Source organism: Crocuta crocuta, unplaced genomic scaffold (genome assembly GCF_008692635.1).
Source record: "Crocuta crocuta isolate KB4526 unplaced genomic scaffold, BGI_CrCroc_1.0 scaffold512, whole genome shotgun sequence".
Taxonomy (NCBI): domain Eukaryota; kingdom Metazoa; phylum Chordata; class Mammalia; order Carnivora; family Hyaenidae; genus Crocuta; species Crocuta crocuta.
The window spans coordinates 6373-29665 of NW_027533084.1; the positions used below are offsets into that span (position 1 = coordinate 6373).

Here is a 23293-nt window from a genome sequence, read left to right on the forward strand (position 1 = left end):
GAAGACTTCGACGAGACGCTTCCAGAACCGCCTTCAGCCAGACGAGCCAGTGGCACTTGAAAAGGACTGCGTTCTTTCTCACGGGTCCCCTGCTGTTTACCAGGACCTCCTGCCCCCGTGGGAACTCGTGTGTGTGACTTCCCCGGAGGGTGTCACATGCTGGCTTGTGATCGAGGTCGGGCGTCAGACGCGCCCCCGTGACCTCACACCTCGGGGCTCTCTCGGGAAGCTGGGGCTCCTTCAGACTTCCGGGTTCTTTCACCCTCCCGCAGAGGCGGCACGAGCGTCTCGGACGCCCCCGAGGCCGGCCCTGCCCGCGGGGACCTCAGGGGTCCGAGCACCGTGGGCCCTGCGACCCCGAGACGTCTCCACCAAGGGCGGGCAGGGAAGTGTCTGACTCTCCCGCGGGGCCGCGGGGTCTGGACGGTCCTGTGCTGCGGAGGCCACGTCCCCGACCGGGTCCCTGCAGGACGCGCGGACGCCCGCGAGCTCGGTGCCCGAGGGCCGGCCCCCTTCCCAGTGGCTCTAGACGGAGCCTTGCAAGCCCCGGGCAGGTGCCCAGGACCCGCGGAGACCTACGATCGGGAAGGCACGGTGGCTGTCGCCTGCACCGACTGTAGCGGCTCCCGGATCCCTGGAAGCCCTCGATCCCAAAGCCTCCCACGGGCCACGGGGCACGCAGGACACTTGGGCCTGGATGTCCTCCGACCTGTGGAATGGGATGGAGGGAGCACAGTGGAGGCGGGGCCCCGGGACACTNTGCCGCTTTACTATGTTGTAACTGTGCACCTTAAACTAACACTGGAATTACGTTGGAATTTAAAAATAATAAAAGCATTAAATCAAACAGCTCAAAAGAAAGCAACTGTGGGAGAGAACCATAAAGCGTGGAAAGACAAAGGGTCATGAGAGAGCAAGACCTGTGTGAGAAAAAGGGCATTGCGGGAATTTACGAGGAACTGTGGGACACCGAGCGGTGCAGGAATGAGAAGAAATTCAAAGAACTACGGGACAGAGGAGGACCGTGGGGGAGACGGGGCACTGTGCGTACGACAAGCGGTTAGTGGAAAGAAGGGACTTTCGGAAACAAATGGAATTGCAGGGGGTGCCTGGGTGGCTCAGTCGGTTAAGCGTCTGACTCTTTAAAAAAAACAACAACAACCCCTCCCTTATTGAAAGAGAGACCGTGAGTGAGCGAGCACGCATGGGCCTGCAAGTGGATAAAGCGCAGAGAGGCAGAGCGAGAATCCCAAGCAGCCTCTGCACTTTTAGTGCAGAGCCTGATGGAAGCCTCGAACCCACAGACCATGAGATCATGACCGAGCCCCAGTCAAGTTAGATGTTTACCTACTAAGCCACCCAGACACCCCAACTCTTCATTTTGGCTCAGGTCATGATGTTCCAGTTGGGAGACTGAGCCCCGCATTGGACTACGAGCTGAGCACGGACTGTGCTTGGGATTCTTTCTTTCCCTCTGCCCCGCCCCCTCTCAAAAAAAAAAAAAAAAAAAAAAAAGGAATTCAGGGGAACATGGGCTTATGGCAGAGAAGGGTGAATTTTGGGTGCGGGCATTATGGGAAACACCAGGGATCAAGGGCATGAAAGGGGAGTTTTCAGTAAAAGGGAATTCTAGGAGAGAGTGCTCTGGGAGAGACACAGAATTGTGGTAATAATGCAGGGTTTTGGAGAAAGAAGGGAACGATGGGAACAGGAAGGGGGTATGCGAGACAAAGAACTAGCGGGGAGGGAACTGTGAGAGAAGGAGTTTTAGGGGACGGACGGGAATAGTGGGAAAAGGAGATTATGGGGGAAATAGGAGAATTATGGGTGACACAGTTCATGGAAAAAAAATTAAGAAGAAAAACAATGTGGAAAAACCAGAACTGCAAGAAAGGTGAAAAGTAGTCAAAAACCCAGAAAGTACTGAGAAAAACAGATTTGTGGGTGCCAGCAGATACCAGAGTTGCGGGAGACAACGGGTGACTGAGGAAAGGAAGGACTTGCGGCAGCAGCAAAGTCCTATGGGAATGACGGGATCATGGAAGAGAAAGGGCAACTGTGGGAGAGAAAACAAACTCTAGGAAAACTTTTGTGGGGGAAACTGGGATTGTGGGGGTGACAAGGGCTTATAGGAGAAAAATAACTGGATCGTGGGGTAGATGAGCAAATAGGAGACAAAAGAAACTCACAGGGAAAAAGCAGGCAACGTGGTAGAGGACAGAATTGAGGGCAACGTAGATTTGTGCCAAACAAAAACGACACCAGAACCGCGGAAGAAAAGGAATTGTGGGAAAGGGGGGATTTTGAGAAAAACTGGGTATTTTCCGAGAGAGAGGGAATTGTGAGGAAACCAAGGGCTCGTAGGGAAGAGAAGGAAATTTGGGAAGAGAGACAGACTTGTGAGAAGAAGGAATTATAGAGGAAACACGAAATTGTGGGACAAAACATGGGAGGAAAAGGAACTGAGGGGAAACATGACGTTTTGGGAGAGAAGGGGACAATGTGGCATACCCAAATTCGCTACCCATGAAATTATGAACAGAGAACTGGTGAGCCACTCGAGAGCAGACACAATGTGATCTGCGGGAATGACTAGGGATCCCAGGAAAGAGAACTGCTGGAGAGAACCACTGTGGGAGAGACGGACAACTGTGGGAAACGAATGGACGGAGGGAGGGGTGGGGCGTGGCGGCAGAAGCAATGGACTATAAGGAAAGCAGGGGATTCTGAGAGGGGGGGAAACAGAGAGCAGAAGCAGTGGATTATGGGACTGGCCAAGACGACAGAGAAGCAAAGAAAGTTAGAAGTAGTAATTGATTGCAAGAGAGGCCAAAGAGGGCGGTGAGGCAATGAACCGTGGGAGAAGCAATGAACGGTGGCAGAAGCCAAGATGGCGGAGCAGCAAAGAACTTTGGGAGAATTGATGGATTGTGGGAAAGCAAACATGGCGGAGAAGCAAAGGCTTCTGGGAGAGGCCGAGATGGTGGACAGGAAAAGCATTGTGGGAGACGCCCTGAACGGCAAAGCAAAGGATTCTGGGAGAGGCCAAGAGGGCGAAGGAGCAAAGGACAATGGGAAAAGTGACGGCTTGTGGGAAGGGTCAAGACGGCTAAAGAGCAAAGGACTGAGGGAAAAGTGATGGACTGTGGGGAAAAGCCAAGATGGCATAGCAGCGAAGGACTGTGGGAGAAGTGAGGGATTGTGGGAAAGGCTAAGACGGCGGAGAAACAAAGGATTGTGGGACACTCCGTTAACGGGGAAGCAAAGACCTGTGGAAGACGCCATGATGTTGGAACAGCAAAGGCCTGTGGGAAAAGCAATGGATTATGGGAGAGACTAAGATGGTGTAGCAGCAGTGGATTGTGGGTGAAGCAGTGGCTTCTGGGAGAGGCCAGGATGGCAGAGCCACAAAGCATTATGGGATAATCTGTTAATGACAGAGCTGCAATGGACTTTGGGAGAAGTAATGGATCGGGGGAAAAGCAAAGACGGTGGAGAAGCAATAGATGGCTTAATGCTTATGGAAAGAGCAAATAAGAGTCACTTAAATTTTTCTCATGTTCATAAGATAAAAACCAAGTTTAGGTTTGTGAGAAGTCCCATTTTTCTTAACTTTTAGGCCCGAGGCAAATTCCCATTACTTGTAAAGATATTTTACATAACGCTGTCCTGAGAAATTACACACAGATCTCCTCAGTCGAGACTTGTCACAGTCACAGAGCATGAGCGTCAAATCAATTCTCCCACACCAGGAGTCCTGTAAGCAAAGCTACAGTCTCTACTTCGAAGTCTTAAGTAGACTTTTCAAAGGACACAGTTAAAACGCAAGCTCTATAGCGGAATCTACAACAACCCTTCATCATCTGTCCCCAGCCTGCGTCTCTCGGGAAAACCCGTCACATCGCATGCAGAGTCCGCCCCCAAACCACATATAACCATTCCGCTCTGTCTCTGTCTGACATTTCCCCTCTCCCATTCGGGTCTCCTGTGCAAGACTGCCTCTGAACATCTCCAGAAACTCTCACCCAGGATCCCCAAACCCCCGGACCCGCTGCATTTTCTGCATTTCTTTAACACTTCACATTTTTTTAGAAAACACTGCATTGTGGGGGCGCCCGGCTGGCTCAGTCGGTACATGGCAACTCTTTATTTCAGGGTGTTACGTGGAATGAAGCCCCATGTTGGGTGGAGAGATTACTGAAAATCTAAAGTGATGAAACAAAATGATAGCATTGCCTTTACTTACAAGTTTTATACATGATGCTTCTCAAGAACACTAACCCTCCTTGATCCTATAGCAGATGCTCAAGACACATCTGTTGAAGATCAAATTCAGGTAACTCCTGTGAAGTGCCTAGTAAGCGCCTGACACCATGTCAGATATGTACTAATGGAGGTTCAAGGTGAGCCTATCGGCCCTGGAGTCAACCTCACATTGAAGCAAATGATGCTTCAGCACATGACAAGTCAAGTCATCACAGCAGTACAGAGAGCCTCGTGTTCACGGCTCTGAATTCTGTATCTGGGCCTTTTCTCACACCCCTAACAGTATTTTCTGCACTGCACACAGCTCCTCGTTACCTATATTAAACCAGGTGGGAAAAAGGAGGAGATGGCCAAGACTAAGCCATATCGCAACCCCAGGATGACCCTCCTAGAAGAGGCGGGTGGCCCTTGTGGCAGCACGTTGCCTAGGGTACAGTGACCAGACTCTGCTGTGGGCACCACTCCGTCCTGGGCTGTTTCCCCTACACGGACCAGCACCTCCTTAGAGGAGACGGAACCGCCTTGCTATCTTAGATGCAGACTGGGAATTTTCAGTCTACTGTGTTGCTTCTGAATTCCACTCCTTACCAACATTTGTCCCATTGTCGCCTCAAACTAGGACTCCGTAAGATTATTTAGTACTAGAGGCGGCATTTACTGAATGTCAGCACCACTGTACACAGCACACCTTCTATTTCACCCTATGAAAAATTACCATCATAAGCACCCTGTTAGAGGGCAACAAACCCTCTGAGATTTGCTAGAAGGGCTTGTCGTCAGCTCCCCTGGACGGGGCTGAGTGAACAGTCCTGGGTCCAACTGCCACTAACCCTTCCGCGAGGTAGCGTGACAGCTGGGACCTGGCCAAGTCCATTCCTCACCCCTCCCTCATAGGTCACTTAGCTTCTGGTAAGCTTAGCAGACATTGCTATTATTCAAAGACAGAGAACTTAACTCATTACACATTCTTAGCAGGGGAAAAAACCACCCAAGATGTTGAAGGTCGCAACTCTTTGTTCCCCCCCACCCCGTCCCCACCCCGGAACTCTACAGAGATGATATGGACATAGTACCTCAATTCTTACATTATTAAGAGTTCTTTCAATCTTATAACTAATTACTCTTATTGTTCAGCTATGCCTTCAGTTAGTCATGACCTGCACGACCTACAGATTTTCCATCAAAAATCTATAATTTAACATGATCATGTCAAGCAAGCACTGGGTGCTTATCACAGACGCATCAAGCACTGGTTATGTACGTAAGATGGAGAACGGAAGGCAGAGCGATCCACACCATGAACACATTAGGTCAACGTGCTTTCAAACAATCTCAAGGGAATACGGGGAAGCAGCTTCAGGGCCTCAGCGGAACGAGGAGGGGTGAAGTGGCCTCCTCCTCAAAGAGCATGTGTGAGAATCAACCCACTGATCTGGAGAGGAAAGTGCTCCAAACATGTGGTCTCTCCGTGTAAAGAATTTTCTATCTTGTTACTCTGTGGTAACAGCAACACGTTTCGTCAAGAAGAAATCTTCGGAGGGGTTAAAATCTACATAGAGGAGGGAGGATAAAATCAATGCTCTCATGACAACAGTAACTGAGATTGCTCATTACTCATCTTGATTAGATTAAAAGTGAGCTTATTGTAATAGTAAATTCAGAATATGAAACAAATGAGAAGTTCCAGGGTTATAATAGTTGAATGAAAAGCATTCGTGATATAGTTATTAAAAGATATACGTGAATACACAGAATTATAAAATATATGGGATAGGTTTAGTAAATGGCAATCTTTAGAGAAACAATTATTTGAGCCTTAACTGCTACTTTCTTCCTTATCAGTTGGGTTAATGGACAGAACCCCAAAGAAGAACAGGAGTTTTCAAAGGGAACATAAAGAAAGAAGATGAAGAAATTGGGAAAATAGATTGATAGTATGGGAAGAAAACTTCCGAAGAATAGAGCCCTAAACAGCCAGAATGCTGTGACAAAAAAGTCGACTTTTACAAAGAGAAAAGACTCACAGATCACCCAAACAGAAAATCAATAATGAAACAGCACTTTTGAATGACACACCGGATGAGATGACCTAAAAGATACGTTCAGAACATTCCATCCTAAAACAGCAGAATACATACTCTTTGCAAGTGCACACGGAATATTCTCCAGATGAGATCACATGTTAGACCACAAGTCTCAACAAATTAGAAAACAAGGAGGTCATACTATGCATCTTTTTCAACCATGACACTACAAAACTGAAAATCAACCACAAGAAAAAATCTGGAAAGAGCACAGATACATGGAGGTTAGAGAATATGCTGGTAAACAATGGATGGGTCAACGAATAAATCATAGAGGAAAATCACAGATACATGGAAACAAGTGAAAATGAAAACACAGGGGTCCCAAATCTTTCGGATGCAGCAAAAGTCATTCTAAGAGGCAAGTTTATAGCAATAGAGGCCTACCTCAAGAAGACGAATCTCCAATTTAAAAAAAACCTAACCTTACAGCTAGAGACACTCGATAAAGAACAAACAAAACCCAAGGTCAGTAGAAGGAAAGAAATAATAAAGATGAGAGCAGAAATAAAACAGAAATTTAAAAAATAAACTAGAATACATCAATGAAACCAGGAGATGATGCGTAGCAAAGATCAACAAATTGATAAGCCTTTAGCCTGACTCATTAGAGAGAGACAGAAAATCAGAAAGAGATGAAATAACAACCGACACTAAGTAAAAAGGATAAGAAATAATAAAAAAAATTATATGCCAATAAATTGGCCAAGCTAGAAGCAATAGACAAATTCTTAGAAACCTATAACCTCCCACAGGCACCCAGGTGGCTTAGGTACATTAAGCATCCAACTCATTATTTTGCCTCAGGTCATGATCGCACAGTTTGGGAGTCTGAGCCCCACGTCTGGGCTCTGCGCTGATAGCTCAGAGTCTGGAGCTTGCCTCAGATTCTGGGTCTCCCTCTCTCTCTGCCCCTCCCCCACTCTTCTCTCACATTCTCTCTTCTCTCAAAAATAAATATTCAAAAATTTAAAAAGAAAATGATCCAATTTACGAATGGCACCAAAAATAATAAAATACCTAGGAATAAACTTAACCAAAGAGGTAAAAAACCTATACTGTGACAATTAAAGCCCCTGATGAAAGAAATTAAAGATGACATAAACAAATGGGAAGATATTCAATTTTCATGGATTGGCAGAATATTACGAAGATGTCCATTCTACCCAAAACAATCTATAGATTCAATGCAATCCCTATGAAAATAACAATCCTGAAAGTTCTGTGGAACCACAAAAGACCCCAAATGATCAGGCAATCCTACAAAAGAGAAACACAACTGCAAGTATCACAATTCTAGATGCCAAGATTATTATGACTATTATGATGTGGTAGCAAGCAGAACAGTATCCTGCAGACAAAAATAGACACATTGAGCAACAGAACAGAATACAAAGCCCAGAAATAAACCCATGCCTATATGGTCAATTAATCTTCAATAAAAGAGACAAGAATATATGTTGAGCAAGAGACAGTCTCTTCAACAAGCGGTGCTGGGAAATCTGGACAGCTATCTGCAAAAGAATGCAACTTGGTCACTTTCTTACACCATACACAAAAAGCTTCTTCTGCACAGCAAAAGAAACAAGTAATACAACTAAAAGACAAACTAGTGAATGAGAGATTTGCAAATGACCTATCTAATAAGGGGTTAGTATCTAAAATCTATAAAGAACTTATACAACACCACCAAAAACACAAATAACCCAATTTTTTAAAAAAGGCAGAAGACAGGGGCACCTCAGTGGCTCCATTGGTGGAGCATCTGACTTCAGCTCAGGTCATACTCTCACAGATTGTGGGTTCGAGCCCCACATCGGGTTCTGTGCTGACAGCTGAGAGCCTAGAAATTGCTTCCGATTCTGTGTCCCCCCGTCTGCCCCTGCCCTGCTCAGGCTCTGTCTCATCACTCTCAAGAATAAATATTTAAGAAAAACATATTTAAAAAACAATAAGACATAAACAGACATTTCTCCAAAGAAGACATGCAGATGGCCAACACACAGAGATGCTCGTTGATCCCACCCAAGGCAATCTACACATTCAAGGCAATCCCTAGCAAAATAACACCAGCATTCTTCACACAGCTCGAAGAAACAATCCTAAAATTTGTATGGAACCACAAAGACCCGGAATAGCCAAAGCAGTCCTGAAAAAGAAAACCAAGGCAGGAAGCATCACAATCCCGGACTTTAAGCTGTATTACACAGCTGTCATCATCAAGACAGTATGGTACTGGCACAAAAACAGACACTCAGATCCAAGGAACAGAACAGAGAACCCAGATATGGACCCACAAACATATGGCCAAGTAAGCCTTGACCATGCAGGAAGAGTATCGAATGGAATAAAAACAGTCTCTTCAGCAAACGGTGCTGGGAAAACTGGACAGAGACATGCAGTACCATGAACCTGGCCCACTTCCTCACACCACACACAAACATAAACTCAAAATGGATGAAACACCTAAATGTAAGACAGGAAACCATCAAAACCCTAGAGTAGAAAGCAGGCAAGAACCTCTTTGACCTTGGCCACAGCAACTTCTTACTCAACACATCTCTGGAGGTAGGGGAAACAAAAGCAAAAATGAACTATTGGGACCTCATCAAAATAAAAACCTGCACAACGAAGGAAGCAATCAGCAAAAACTAAAAGGCAAGTGACGGAATGGGAGAAGATATTTGCAAATAAGGTATCTAATAAAGGGTTAGTATCCAAAACATATAAAGAGCTTATCAAACTCAACATCCAAAAAGCAAATAAGTGAAGAAATGGGTAAAAGACATGAATAGACCTTTCCAAAGAGGACATCCAGATGGCCAACAGACACATGAAAAGATGCTCAACATCACTCATCCGTCAGGGAAATACAGAGCAAAACCACATGGAGATACCACCTCACACCTGTCAGAATGGCCAACATTAACAACTCAGGTAACGACAGATGTTGGCGAGGATGCGGAGAAAGAGCATCTCTTTTGCACGGCTGCCGGGAATGCACACTGGTGCAGCCCCTCTGGAAAACAGTGTGGAGGTTCCTCAAAACATTAAAAACAGAACTACCCTATGACCCAGCAATGGCACGACAAGCTATTTACCCAAGGGACACAAGTGTGCGGTTTCGAAGGGGCTCATGCACCCCAATGTTTATAACAGTACGATCGACAATAGCCCAAGTATGGCGAGAGCCCTAAGGTCCGTCGACGGATGAGAGGGTAAAGAAGAAGTGGTATATACACCATGGAGCATGACTCGGCAATCAAAAAGAATGAAATCTTGTCATTTCCAACTACGCGGATGGAACTAGAGGGTCTTATGCTGAGCGAAATGAGCCAGTCAGAGAAAGACAAATATATGACTTCACCCATATGGGGACTTTAAGATACAAAACAGATGAACCTAAGGGAAGAGAAGCAAAAAGAATATAAAAACAGGGAAGGGGTCAATACGTAAGAGACTCTGAAATGTGGAGAACAAAAGAGGGTTGCTGGAGGGGGATGGGCTACGTGGGTGAGGGGCACTAAGGAATCTACTCCTGACATCATTGTTGCACCACATGCTAACTAACCTGGATGTAAATTTAAAAATTAAAAACAAACAAACAAAAAAAGAGTCACAGCTCCGGTTCTCGTTCGTGCACCGAGTTTTCTCTACACCTGCTCGGGTCGCAGTGCTCAAGCTCTGCGCATGCGAAAACAGTTCTTACAAAGGCTCTTCCCTGACTTCACGCACAGAGTTGTACCACGCGCACTCGTAACTTACTCAAACGCAGCCGTACTTAGAACGAGGTCGGGTGGGTAGGAGCCGGGAGGGGAGGGGGACATCATCTCTGGGATCCGGCAGCCAGCTTCCCACCCGCTAGCCTGTGCCTGCCGTCGGGGCCCACATACTGCACGGTGGCGAAGCCTCTAGAAAGAATACGGGAATGGCCTCCGAGGTTCCCCTCCCACTCACTGAAGTGACTTCTCTGGTGGCAGGAAGGTGGCCCCAGAGGCACACTGACCAGGCAAGAGTTAGAGGGAATCCTGAACTTGTCCCCAGGGGGCGGTGGTAACGACAGCCAAAAGTCTGATGTAGACATCGTCGTGAATGTGCTCGAGTGTCCCAGGCAGCAAAGTGTTTAAGTGATTTAATTTCTGAACGAAATCGCTCTTCTTCTTAGTGTAACACATGCCACGTTCTGCAAGGATTACCACGCAGAACACGGGACTGTAGATCTCGGGACCGATGTTCAAGGATTCCAAGGGGACCCGATACAAACCAAAGACCCTCCCGGCCACTTGAGCTGCATCTCCACCGTATGCTTCTGCAAATGTCAGTGGTTAACTTTGCAAACCTACTGTGTGCTTCGAAATTCCTCGAAGGGCCTGACTCAACAGACGTCAATAAACACTATGCCCCAACAGTTGAAAGGAATAGTTGCTATTTTTATATGTTCTGTCCAGGAGCAAAAACANGGTTCAGTTAGTTGACCGACTCTTGACTTTGGCTCAGGTCACGATCTCTTAAGCCCGAGCCCTGCGTCAGGCTCTCACTCGGCGTGGAGCCTACCTGGGATTCTCTCCCTCCCTCTCCCTCAGCCCTTCCGCTGGCCATTCTCTCCCTCTCTCAAAAAAAAAATACCAATGCATTCCTCGCTTTTCTCAAAAGGCATTCTTTTTTTTTAACTTTTTTTTTTAATGTTTATTTTTGAGAGACAGAGTGTGAGCAGGGGAGGGGCCACGAGAGACAGGGAGACACAGAATCTCAAGCAGGCTCCAGGCTCTGAGCTGTCACCACAGAGCACGACGCAGGGCTCGAACTCACAAACCACAAGATCACGACCTGAGCCGAAGTCGGCCAGTCAACCGACTGAGCCACCCAGGTGCCCCAAAAAGGCATTCTTTATATGCTTTCTTTTTCCTCCAAATTTGTCTCAAACTGGCATTTCCAAGGCTTATTCTATTCCCACTTTTTATCGTGTCCAACAGACTGTGAGATCCTTAAGGACCAGGTTTGCGGTCTCTGGGTCCCACACCCACACAGCCCCCAGGACAGGGCTGGTGGCACTGTGGGCAGCCATCGGTCACCACGACCAGAAGCAAGGACAGCTCCATCCGTACGATGGAGTATTTCTTATTCAGCCACAAAAAGAACGAAGTTCTGACTCAAGCTACGATGTAGGTGAATCCCAGAAACATGATGCTAAGTGAAAGAAGCCAGACAGAAAAGGACAGGCGTGTCTCCCTTTAGGTGAAATATGCAGAGGAGACAAATCCACAGAGACAGAAAGTACATTAGCAGTTGAGGGCAGAGAGGAATGGGAAGGGGTTGGAAACGGGTAAAGGGTTTCTTGCTGGACTGATGAAAATGTGCTGGAATAAGACAGGTACACCTTGGAGAATATGCTAAAACTGACTGAAGTTTAAAGTTAGAAAGATGAATTTTATGGTATGCAAATTATATCTCACATTTTTTTAAGCTGATACATTTTGAGAGAGAAAGCAAGCACACCGTGAGCGGGAGAGGGGTAGAGAGAGAGGGAGAGAGGATCCCAAGCAGGTTCCGTGCTCTCAGCGCACAGCCTGACTCGGGGCTCGAACTCATGAACCGTGACATCATGACCTGAGCTCAAATTGAGAGTTGAAGACTTAACCGACGGAGCCACCCAGGCGCCCCCAAATGCAGACGCTTTTAGGACATTTCCTTTTTGTACTATTTCCACAAATAGAAACTGATCGACTAAACGGGAGTTCAAATTTCAAAGACGAACTCTTGGCACAGTAGCATGGCCGAGAGTCACTGCATGACATCAGCCGTGCTGAGCACCGTCGCCGGGGAGGAGGGAAGGGAAGGAAGGAGGCCTTCCGAGTGTCCACGAGGAACGCATGCCATTTCCTCACCCTCCACTGGAGCTCGGTCGGCTTTCTCCAAGGGGCAGGCCCCGGGCCGCAGCTCGCTGGGAAGGAGAGCAAGCGAACCGGCCGGTCCTGCTCCTCGCTGGTGACGGGCTCGGGCAGACCGGGACGGCTTGTATGGTCATTTCTAATGTGTGACTTGACTTCCAGAGATGGGCTCGACCACTTTAAAACAGCAGGACGGGACAGGGGGGCGGGCGTGTCTGGGGCGCTCAGTCAGTCAAACTTCCGACTCTTGATTGCAACTTGTGTCATGATCTCATGGGTCATGAGAACAGGCCCTGCGTCGAGCTCGGCGCTGAGCATGTGGAGCCTGCTTGGGATCTCTCTCTCTTCTCTCCCTCTCTCTCTGCCCCTCCTTTTGCTCTTCTGCTCTCTCTAATTAGATACACTAAAAAAAAAAATAATAACACACCAGGACAGGAACCAAACAAATGTGAATCTATCAAGATGAAAGTTTCCAGCTCGTTCCCCTGGGGGCAGCATGCTAAGAGCAGATCCACCTGGTGGGGCTCTCACCCTTGATGAATGATGCGCACTAGATAGAAGGTCCATAGGCCTGTCTTGGGGCTGTGGCCAGAACTACCGTTTCCCTTCGAGGATTCCAACTACACGCAGAGAGCGCCCGCCTCCAGGAAGCCCTCTATCAATCCATCGCTACAGACTTGGCCCTGAGAAGCAACCGGGCTCCCCACCTACAACCATAGCCTCCTTCAATGAACCTGAATTGCAGGAATGAAGACAGACCCTCTAAGGTCACTGCCAGACACCCTTCTGCAAATTTTCCTTGCTCTCAAGCGTCTACATCATTTCTGTACAAAGCCGTCCGGACTCTATAGGGTCTGTCCTCGATTTCACGTGTGCATGCGGGGCATTTAGATCAGAAAAGTTTTGGATCCGGGCTTCCCGAAAGCCTAGTTATTCTGAGATGCTGGTTCTGAACGGGGGTCACCATGCCCCCAGGGGGTAGCTGTTGACGTCCAGGCGGTCACAACCTGGGAGGGCGTGACTGGCATCGAGTGGGCAGAGATGTGCCACATCCTCTAGGGTCCAGGTCGGCCTTCGGGACAAGGCACCCCCAGCCCTAGATGCCCAGTGCTGAGACGACCTGCTCAGAAGGAGGGCACCGCAGGCGGCACAGGGGCTGATGCATTGAGGCAGGTCTGTCAGAGCCCAGGCCCGGTGCCCGCTGACGCAATGTCGAATGGCCCCGATGTCTGACAGCATGCTCACAGAGAGAGAGAGAGAGAGCACGTGCCCATGTGCGGGGGACACACTGGAAGCATACTCAGCACCGGGCCCGACTTCCAAGTCAGACTCCATATCCCGACCCTGAGATCTCATGACCTGAGCCGAAATCAAGAGTCAGATGCTCAACCCACTGAGCCACCCAGGCGCCCCTCAGTCAACGTTCTTAAACATCCTCTCTTAGCTTCTCTCTCACTTTCCAGAATATATATTTATTTTGAGGGTGCCGCGGTGGCTCAATCACTTGGGCATCCGACTTGGGCTTGGGTCACAATGTCACAGTTCGTGCGTTCGGGCCCTGCGTCGGGCTCTGTGCCGACTGTGTGGAGCCTGCTTGCGATTCTCTGCCTGCTCCACCCTCACTTGTGCACTCCCCACTCTCTCAAAATCATCTTTAAAAAACAGAAAATGAAATAAAATAAAATGTGTATTTCTTTTTAAGACAGAGAGAGCATGATCCGGGGAGACAGACAGAAAACCTAAGGTGCCCCCTACGTTCAGTGCAGAGCCCGACATGGGGTTCAGTCCTATGACCCCAGGATCATGACTTGAGCAGAAATTAACAATCACACGCTCCACCAGAGAGCAACCCCAGGCGTCTCTCCCTCATGCTCGTTTTTAGACAACCCATGGGCCACCATAAAGTTACAGCCACAGAACCTCCTCATAAGGACCCATCTGCTCATATGGGACAAACCCTGAGGTGATTACAGCTCTGGGGACGTCAGAGTGGGGATCCGGACACCCCTCCTCCTCAACATCGTGGCTAAAACAAAACCTTACAAGGAACCTTACAAGCAGGGAGGAGAGCAGTCCGTGAGCAAAAAGTTATGTCATCAGTGACAGTCTGGATTATAAAAAAACAGCGGTTGTCATCAATTCGATCTAGAAGGTCACTTGAGTCAACGCGGAAAACTCTGGAACCCAAACACCTGGGTCTCTGAGACTATCTCCATCGCACTCGAATATCTAACTTTCCCTATGTTTGGACCTGATCAATAAATAGCACCGTATCCAGGAAATTCAGTTACACGGAGCGGCGGAGCTGAAGCCCGAACGGTTTCAGGAAGCGTGGCTGCCCACGAGGCGGGTCCTCGCTGCAAGCCAGAGGGCAGGCGAACGGTACTCCGAGCCAACCCAGGAAGACAAATTCCCGGGCTGGGGGCCGGGGTGGGTAGAGCTCGCTCACCAACGCATTTCAGTGTGCACGATTTTCCCCACAGGCTTTCATGTAAATTTTGGAACCGAATCATTTCCTAGATGCCCAAGGCCCACACGACGGTCCCACGGCACAGTCTGCTGACCGCGGAGCAACCCGGAGACCCCGGCACTCAAGGCCTTCAGTGAAAAGGACAGAGGAGGAGCGCCAGCCCCGGCAGACAGTGTTCCCAGCTGCAGGGCCGCCCATGAGCCGGGCAGACCAAACTGTCCTGGAGCCACAGAGGCCCGGTCACAGCATTCATGGCCCGACAGCCAGTGTCTGTGAGGGGTCTGCACAGACAGTCTATCTCCCATTGATCAAGCCACCCAGGCGAGCAGGGGACACCGCTTAGAATTACAGACGTCTGGAGGCGCCTAGGGGGCCCGGTCGGTTACGCGTCCGACTTGAGCTCAGGTCGTGAGCTCACGGTTCGTGAGTTCAAGCCCTGTTTTGGGCTCTGTGCTGACGGCTCAGAGCCTGGAGCCTCCTTCAGATTCTGTCTGCTTGTCTCTCTGCCCCTCCCCTGCTCATGGTCTCTCTCAAACAAAAAAAAACAAACATTTAAAAAAATTACGGGGGTCTACAGTGCTCAATAAGCACCATGAAACTATTAAAAAGAGTCGTAGGTGATGAAATGCAAGAGGAGCCTCAGTTGGCTTCTGTGACTTTCTGTCACACCCTCAAGTGTGTTGCAGGGGTCAGGACACCTCTCTCACGAAGCGCCCCCTCCTGGTTTGGTCAAGGGCTTGCGGGTGGCCCTGCGGCTCCTCAGTTCCCCTGCACCGGCCACAGGCTCACCTTCAGACAAGAGGCTCAGGGTCTCCTCGGATGCCTGCCCACAGACACACACCGCCTTCCTGGAGGCGGGGCTCTCCCGCGGCTCACCGGAGCCATCTGGGGACAGGGAGGTTCCCAAGGACTGCCACCGAATCTCCTTCTCGGGGCGCTGCAAGTCCAGGCTGCATCCCGTCCAGCCGTAGAAGACCAATGACAAGAGAAACCCCTGGGCTGGGTTCAGGAGCCCCTGCGAGAAGGACAAAAAGACACGAGTCGGTCAGTCGGTGCGCTGGGACTGTGAGTGTGAACTCCACGCGGATGCCCAGTGCGCGGCCTCCCTTGGCAGTGACCCGGCTGGCTGCTTTGGGGCAAGACCAAGGTTGGCTCCAGGTGCTGGACGTGCAGGAGGGGGTGGGGGAGGGGAGAGGCGGGGAAGGGGGCATGCTTGCAACAGGGGCAACCGAACCGAACCTGAGCCGAAGTCGGNATGTGCTAAGGACCCGTGAATTGAAGCAAAGGGACCAAGCGAAATTCAAACCAAAGCAACGAGGTGGAGCAGCGAATGCCGATCTTCTTTTAAATTTTTTTTTAACATTTATTTATTTTTGAGACAGAGAGAGGTAGAGCAAGAGCTGGGGAGGGGCAGAGAGAGAGGGAGACACGGAATCTGAAGCCGTCTCCAGGCTCTGAGGTGTCAGCACAGAGCCCGACATGGGGCTTGAACCCACAGACTGCGAGATCATGACCTGAGCCAAAGTCGGACGCTTAACCGACTCAGCCACCCAGGCGCCCCGTGAATGCTGCTCTTATTACAAAGTTCCCATGGGTCAGATTCTCCCCAGTTCAGAAGCAACATAAATATCCACTCTGTACGGGACGTGTACTCCTCCGCTAACAGTTTTGTTTTTCATTCCAAAAGCAACCCAGGGACACCACTGGTAGGTGTCTACTCATGTTGTTTCCACCTTATTTCCATTTTGGGTATTTTTTCTTAACGTTTGTATATTTTTTGAGAGAAAGAGAGAAAGCAGGGAGGGGCAGAGAGAGAGGGAGACAGAGGATCTGAAGCAGGCCCCACACTGACAGCAGATGGCCTGATGCAGGACTCGAACTCACGAACCATTGAGATCATGACCTGAGCTGAAGTCGGAGGCTCAACTGACTGAGCCACCCAGGTGCTTCGCCATTCTGTGTATTTCTATACGATATTTTTTCATGTGTGTGATTATGTAGTTATAACTAGTATACTTTTTATATCCTGCATTTTCCACTTAACACTAAAGATCTCGGGGCGCCTGGGTGCCTCAGCTGGTTGAGCATCCAAACTCAGCTCAGGTCATGATCTCGCAGTGTGTGAGTTCGAGCCCCGCATCGGGCTCTGTGCTGACAGCTCTGATACGCTGTGCCAAACTGATTTACCAGACTTGTCTCCATTCGGTAATGGCCCCCACAATGAATGGCATTCGCTAGCTGGTATATCAAAGCCGGACACCAGAACGTATCCTTACATATTTACCTAACAACACATCCTACTCCTGAGCCGTTTCTTTCTTTCTGAACATTACTTTTTAAGAACAAAAAACCTTAAATCAAGAGGGACCTACCATAATAAACCATGTGGTCTTGGCCGCATTTCTGATGGGCCTCAAAAAGCTCCCGTTGATATCCGGTTGCATCTCGAGATAGAATAAAAGGCTCTCATTGATGATGTTTGGTATCCAGCTGTCAAGAAGGAAACAGCCCGGGATAAAGGGAACACGTAACGCAACTCATCTTTAGGTGCTGGGGGTCAGGAAACATGTCCTCTGAGACCCCCAAGTCCTGGGGGGAAGCGACATGGGCACACGGAGGAATCGGCACATCCAAGATTTAATTTCAGACACCTAACCCCTCCTCTCAAGGGTAAAGCAGAGATCAACGAATCCGAGGGGAATACTCAACATCAGGTGTAAGGCTCTAACCCCATATCTAATGACTCAAAATTCAATGTTCCCTTGAAGGGTAATGTAGCGTTTTGAGGGAGATCCACAGAAATCTTGCTATTTGATGTTTAAAGTGTTTGATGTTACCATGCGTAGGCCAACGATTTAAAACCAAGAGCTGGGTGTATTTTGACGGGGAGATCATTTCCAGGTCTCCTAGGAGAATGCCCAAACAAACCTCCTCCTGGCGCATCAATTATTAAGGCCACTAAGGCACGCCCTGCTTTGCCACGTGTTGATTCACCCCAGCAAGAGGTTTCCTGATTCCCGTCTGTCTTGCATGGGTGACACACCTATTTGCAAGCTTGCACCTGAAGCTGGGCAGAATGCCAATAGCCGGGCCGACTGAGGTTTCGAGAAAAATAGCTCTCTCTACGGGTCTCGAGGGAACCATGAATCATCCCACCAAAAGATGTGCCCCTGCCCTTGTATGTTTGCAGACACAGGAATCCGGGGGTCAGGAAGGATACAAACGGGTACGTTTTAAAAGCGCGGTCCAGCGCTTTATTTCGGAGGTAGCCCGGGCGGTGGACCTGAACACCAGACGCACGCTCGCGGTATCGCGAAACTAAACGCGGGAGTTGTCTGCTCGAGGGCTTTAGGTATAATCTGTGCAGAGGTGAGGATCTTGCTAGGACTGCGGGCTGGCCTTCCTGTCTCACGTGTATTTCCTCAAGGGCACCTGGCACAGTTTCAAAGATTTCCTTTCCACGGACTCCCCGCTTTGCAACTTTCGGGTCATGCTTGGAAAAGCAAGTTGTTTGCACAGCCCTTCCCGGTGGCAATTAAACAACAAAAACGAGGAGAAAGGTTACCAAATGATCAACACCAGCATTATTTTGAAAAACCGAATCTTGATCGCGGTTCCCATCCGCCTCTCGTTCTCGGTGTAAATGCCTTTTCTTCCTTTTAGTAGAGAGACCACTGTGAACACAGAGGGGAAATGCAGGTCATGGTCATTATTTGCATCTCCCAACTGACAGGGAAGAGTCAATACACATAAGCCCAGAAGCAAGGGTAGGAGAGTGGACGGCAGAGCAAGATGTTGCCCTTCCTCCCCCCAGACTCTAGGTTGGGGTCCTCGCAACTCGATGGGACACCGGGTCTTTAAAATGTTTACTTTCAAATAACTGTAGACTTCCGTAAGAGGTACAAAGACAGTGCAGAGGCCTTCTGCTCACCTGTGCCCAGCTTCTTTCAACATTAACATCGTACACGCCCAGGGTCACATTTGTCACAGAGGAGAAAGTAGCAAGGGTGTGTTACTATTAATTAAGTTCCATGGGGCGCCTGGGTGGCTCAGTCGGTTAAGCATCCGACTTTGGCTCAGGTCTCTCTCTCTCAAAAAGAAACATTAAAAATTAAAAGAAACAATAAATAAAATGTGCACCTTAATGGAAAGGTCGATTCAGGATCAGCTGCAGAATGTACAACGTCAGAACATTTCAAGTCCTCTGCCCCAAAAAGTAGAAGTCTCACAGTTCATGGGTTCAAGCCCCAGGTTGGGCTCTGTGCTGACAGCTCAGAGCCTGGAGCCTACCTCAGATTCTGTGTCTCCCTCTCTCTCTGCCCCTTCCCTGCTCATGCTTTCTTGCTTTCTCTGTCTCTCTCTCTCTGAGTAAATAAAACCTTAAAAAAAAAATTAAGCTCCAGATTTTATTTGGATTTTACCAATTAAAAGATTATATTTTTAGGGGCACCTGGGTGGCTCAGAAAGTTGAGTGTCTAACTTCAACTTAGGTCATGATCTCATGGTTTGGGAGTTCGAGCCCTGTGTCAGAATCTCCGCTGTCGGCACAGACCCTGCTCTGGATTCTGTCTCCCTCCGCACTCAAAAATAAACATTAAAAATAATCTTACGTTTTTAGGGGTGCCTGGGGGGCTCAGTTGGTTAAGCGTCCAACATTGGCACAGTTCATGATCCCACAGTTCATGAGTTGGAGCCACGTATTGGGCTCTGTCAGCTTCAAATCTTCTATCTCCCTCTGTCTCTGCCCCCCCACCTCCAGCGCACACAGGCTCCCTCTTTCTCTCAAGCATTAAAAGAACTATTTTTAAAGGTTTATGTTTTCTGTTACACAGTAACACATCCTGTTTTCAAACAGTGAACCATTAAAAAATTTCTCCTTTATACAAGGTGGAATACGTTGTTTAAAAAAATGTTTAATGTCTGAGAAAGAGAGAGAGCACACAAGCACAGGAGGGGTAGAGAGACACAGAATGCCAAGCAGGCTCCAGGCTCTGTCAGTACAGAACGCAATGTGCGGCTCGAACTCACACACCACGAGATCATGACCTGAGCTGAAGTCAGACGCTGAACCGACTGAGCCCCCAGGCGCCCTGATGACGTGGCAAACACGAAGAAAGCTTAGAGGAAAAGCATCGAGCCGCTGTCTACGCACACACGAGCTCTGTTAGCATTTTACTGTGCTTCTCGGTCCTTCTCCTATAGGAGTTGTGTTCAATTGACTCAGTACTTTCACGCAAACCTGTATAAAAAGTTGCTGTATTTAATACAGTGCTTTTAAGTTCTATTTTTTTTTTCCTTTTAGAGAGAGGAAGGGAGCGCACAAGCGGGGGAGAGGGCCAGAAGAAGAGAGGATCTGAAGCAGGCTCTGCACTCAGCAGAGAGTACTCAATCCCACGACCCTGGGATCACAGGCCTGAGCTAAAAATCAAGAGTTACACGCTCAACTGACTGAGCCACCCAGATGCCCCAATATACTGTTTTTATGTGCAGCCGTGCAACAAAGTGACCCAAAGAGCCACAGTGACTTCCTACTTGTAGGGGCAGAGGACTTGAAGTGTTCTGATGTTGTACAATCCACAGCGGATCCTCAATCGACCTTTCCATTAAGGTGCACTTTTTGTTTGTTTCTTTTCATTTTTTTTAATGTTTATTTTTGAGAGAGAGAGAGAGAGAGAGAGAGACAGAGCATGAGCAGGCAAGGCAGAGAGAGAGGAGGAAACACAGACTCTGAAGCAGGCTCCAGGCTCTGAGCTGCCTGCAGTGAGCCCGATGTGGGACTCGAACCCACGAAGTGTGAGATCATGACCGGAGCCGAAGATGGACGCTTAACCCACGAGGGCCCCCAGGTGCACTTCCAAACCCTCATTCTGCACAGAAGAGATCCACGCGGCTGGGGCAGGTGGGAGTTTTGCCCCAGGTCTCACTTCCTTGAGGATAGGGCGGGGCCCGGAATGCCAAGTCCCCAGCCTTGCCTCAGAGGTCTTTCTAGTGCACTCTGCCCGCTCACAACATCCTTCATAGCCAGTTCTTACTATTGCATTTGACTAATTTCCTGTGCTCTACTTCCTGTTTCCTGCCCAACTGAGTGAAGACACAGGCCAAGCACCTCATGGGACTAAGCAGACTCACTCTCCTCCGGCCTTACTCCATCCCTTCCCCCCAACCCCCCACTCCTCTCTGACCTCCACAGTGTTCCCCAGGCACCCCCCGGGCCCTGCAAGGCTCCCCAAGGGCAGACCCACCACGAGCCCAGGCGGAGGTGAAACGGCCCTAGCCCTGAGCTCTTACACGTTGGCAAAGAACGCGTGTAGCCCGTAAGTGAACAGGCTTGCTCACTTTCACTTATTAAATCTGCTCCCTCTCTCCACGCGGACTGTACTTAGGCCTCTGGAGGATGACAAATGAGGTCAGCTGTCCTGGCTGAGTCCAGAAGCACCGCATGTGCCGTTAGCCGAGCCCCAGGCCCGGAGCCACACCCCGGTCACGCGCCCAGACAGCTTCTCTGTGGCACACCTGCAGTCACGGTCTTCCGGAACAGGATGGGGTTCGCCCCAAGGACGAGCAGCAGCGGCAAGTACGTGGTGACATAGTGGGGGACGGCGTGCTCCAGGTCCCGTTCGCACCTGAGGGGGGAGAGCCAAGGGCATTGGTGAAAACAAGGCTGCGCGTGAAGTGTACACACTTATCTGCAAGCAGAGATAAGAGAATGGGAGAGAAAGGACAGAGCATCCATCTACTTCTGACTCCGCCAGAAGGAAATGTGACTCAGAGCTGATGCCTGCAAGCAGGCAATCACCCAAGAGCAGGACAGACCAGTCGTGTTTCTGTGTGTCCCGTACGCGCGAGGCTCTCTAAGTCACTCCGCTGGGGAGAGGTTGTAAAGGTCCCGGCTTGAAAAAGGAAAGACAGGAAAGAACACGCTGGAAGAAGGGAGTGCCCACCCTGGGGCTCTTCAAGGAGAAGGGGACACAAACGGGAATGCAAACCGCTGCAGCCGCTGGGCCCANTCTAACTCTCGGCGCACAGCCTCCTGCGGAGGCGCACCTAATGCTGGCTTCTCACCCTTAAGGGAAAGCGCACCTGACGCCGGGCGCGCATACTGGTCCACAGGCTCCTACAGGAAGGTGAAAGGCAGAGGCGGGGAAACGAACTCAAGGATACAAGGTNCAGGGGGAGGGCGGGGAGGGTGTCCTGCCCAGAAGTCAGAGGCTCTGCATCAAAGAAAGAGGAGAAAGGAGCAGCTTTTGCAAAGGCCTGGGTTGCCGACTAGAGCTGGAGCACTGCCTGTCAGACCCTGACCTTGGGCCAGAGGGAGCCAGGGGTGCTGCCCGCAGAGGTGGGAGGGAGCGGGCCGGGCCCCAGGTGACCAAGCAGGGAGTCAGATCGGCCCGGTGCTCAGGCAGCAGCCACTTTAATAACGGATGTGACCCCGAACCCAACCAGGTCGCGAGTGTCGCGTCGATGCGTCCACAACCTGGAGCAGCCGGCGGCTGAGGGTCCTCATCACGTTATCTGACCACCAGACCGCTTTCATGCCCAGGCACGCGAGGGCCCTCCCCGGACCCCCTCTCCCCCACACTGCTATTCACAGAGCGAGTGGGGACTTTGGTTTCGGGCTTTGCCCACCGTCTCCAGCCACTTGTGCTGTTGCTGAAAACCCGGACATCCCCCCCACACCTGGAGCCGCAGACGCCGTTTACACGTTAACTCTAATCTGTCTTAATGACATTTCTTAGGATTTGGAAAAAAGAAAAAAGCCTCCTGTGCCAAAGAAAAGAGCTGAGGACTGGAAGGATCTAGAAGGGAATATGGACTTTGATGCAGCCTTACCTGCAAAGCCTGGCCCCTGCCCTGAGATTCCTCGGGACCCTCCCGGGAAGCCCCCTGCAGGGTCAGCTGCACCCTCGGGTCTGGAAGCGAGCGGGCTCTTGACGGGGCGACGCTTCTGGACCCAGCGCCTCAGCTCTGGTCCCCCGGAGCCCTCACACCAGGAGGCACGGCTTGGCCTGTACGAGGTAGGGGCTGGTCCCCGTGCCTCCAGGACACCCGTCTTACTGCTCTGCCGCGGTCCCTACACCCAAAGTAAAAAGAAGAAACAAGCACAAAAATAAACACTAAGCTTCAGGCCAGAGAGACCAAAGTTACTGAGGATGATACCTAAGGAATAGCAACGATTTTACGGCAAGGATCTACTTAGGGTGCCCAGGGTATTCCACAGCCTGAATGTGATTTTTGTTTACTCATGTTGGCTTTCAAAGTGAATTTATTGGGGCACCTGGGTGGCTCAGTCGGTTGGGCGTCCGACTTCGGCTCAGGTCACGATCTCACAGTTCACGGGTTTGAGCCCCGCGTCGGTCTCTGTGCTGACAGCTCAGAGCCTGGAGCCTGCCTCAGATTCTGTGTCTCCCTCTCTCTCTGACCCTCTCCTGCTCACGCTGTCTCTCTCTCTCTTTCTCTCTCAAAAATAAATAGAAACATTAAAAAAATTTTTAAGTGAATTTATTCGGGGGGCACCTTAGGGTTGTGAGTTTAAGGCCCATGCTGGGTGCAGAAAATACTTAAATCTTGAAAATGGGATCATAGAC

The 23293-nt window shown here is 49.7% G+C and overlaps 1 protein-coding gene across 1 annotated transcript in view; it reads right to left on the bottom strand.

Moving 5' to 3' along the window:
• The window catches only part of GPR143 (G protein-coupled receptor 143), a gene marked incomplete at its 5' end in the record, with an annotated part of 58618 nt that overhangs the window by 3867 nt on the left and 31458 nt on the right, over positions 1-23293 (bottom strand). The window contains 5 exons of the mRNA XM_077745970.1: positions 15498-15723; positions 17081-17198; positions 18274-18382; positions 21222-21331; positions 21827-21919. Coding sequence (XP_077602096.1) covers positions 15498-15723; positions 17081-17198; positions 18274-18382; positions 21222-21331; positions 21827-21919 — 656 coding nt within the window. The remainder of the gene's footprint in view (positions 1-15497; positions 15724-17080; positions 17199-18273; positions 18383-21221; positions 21332-21826; positions 21920-23293) is intronic.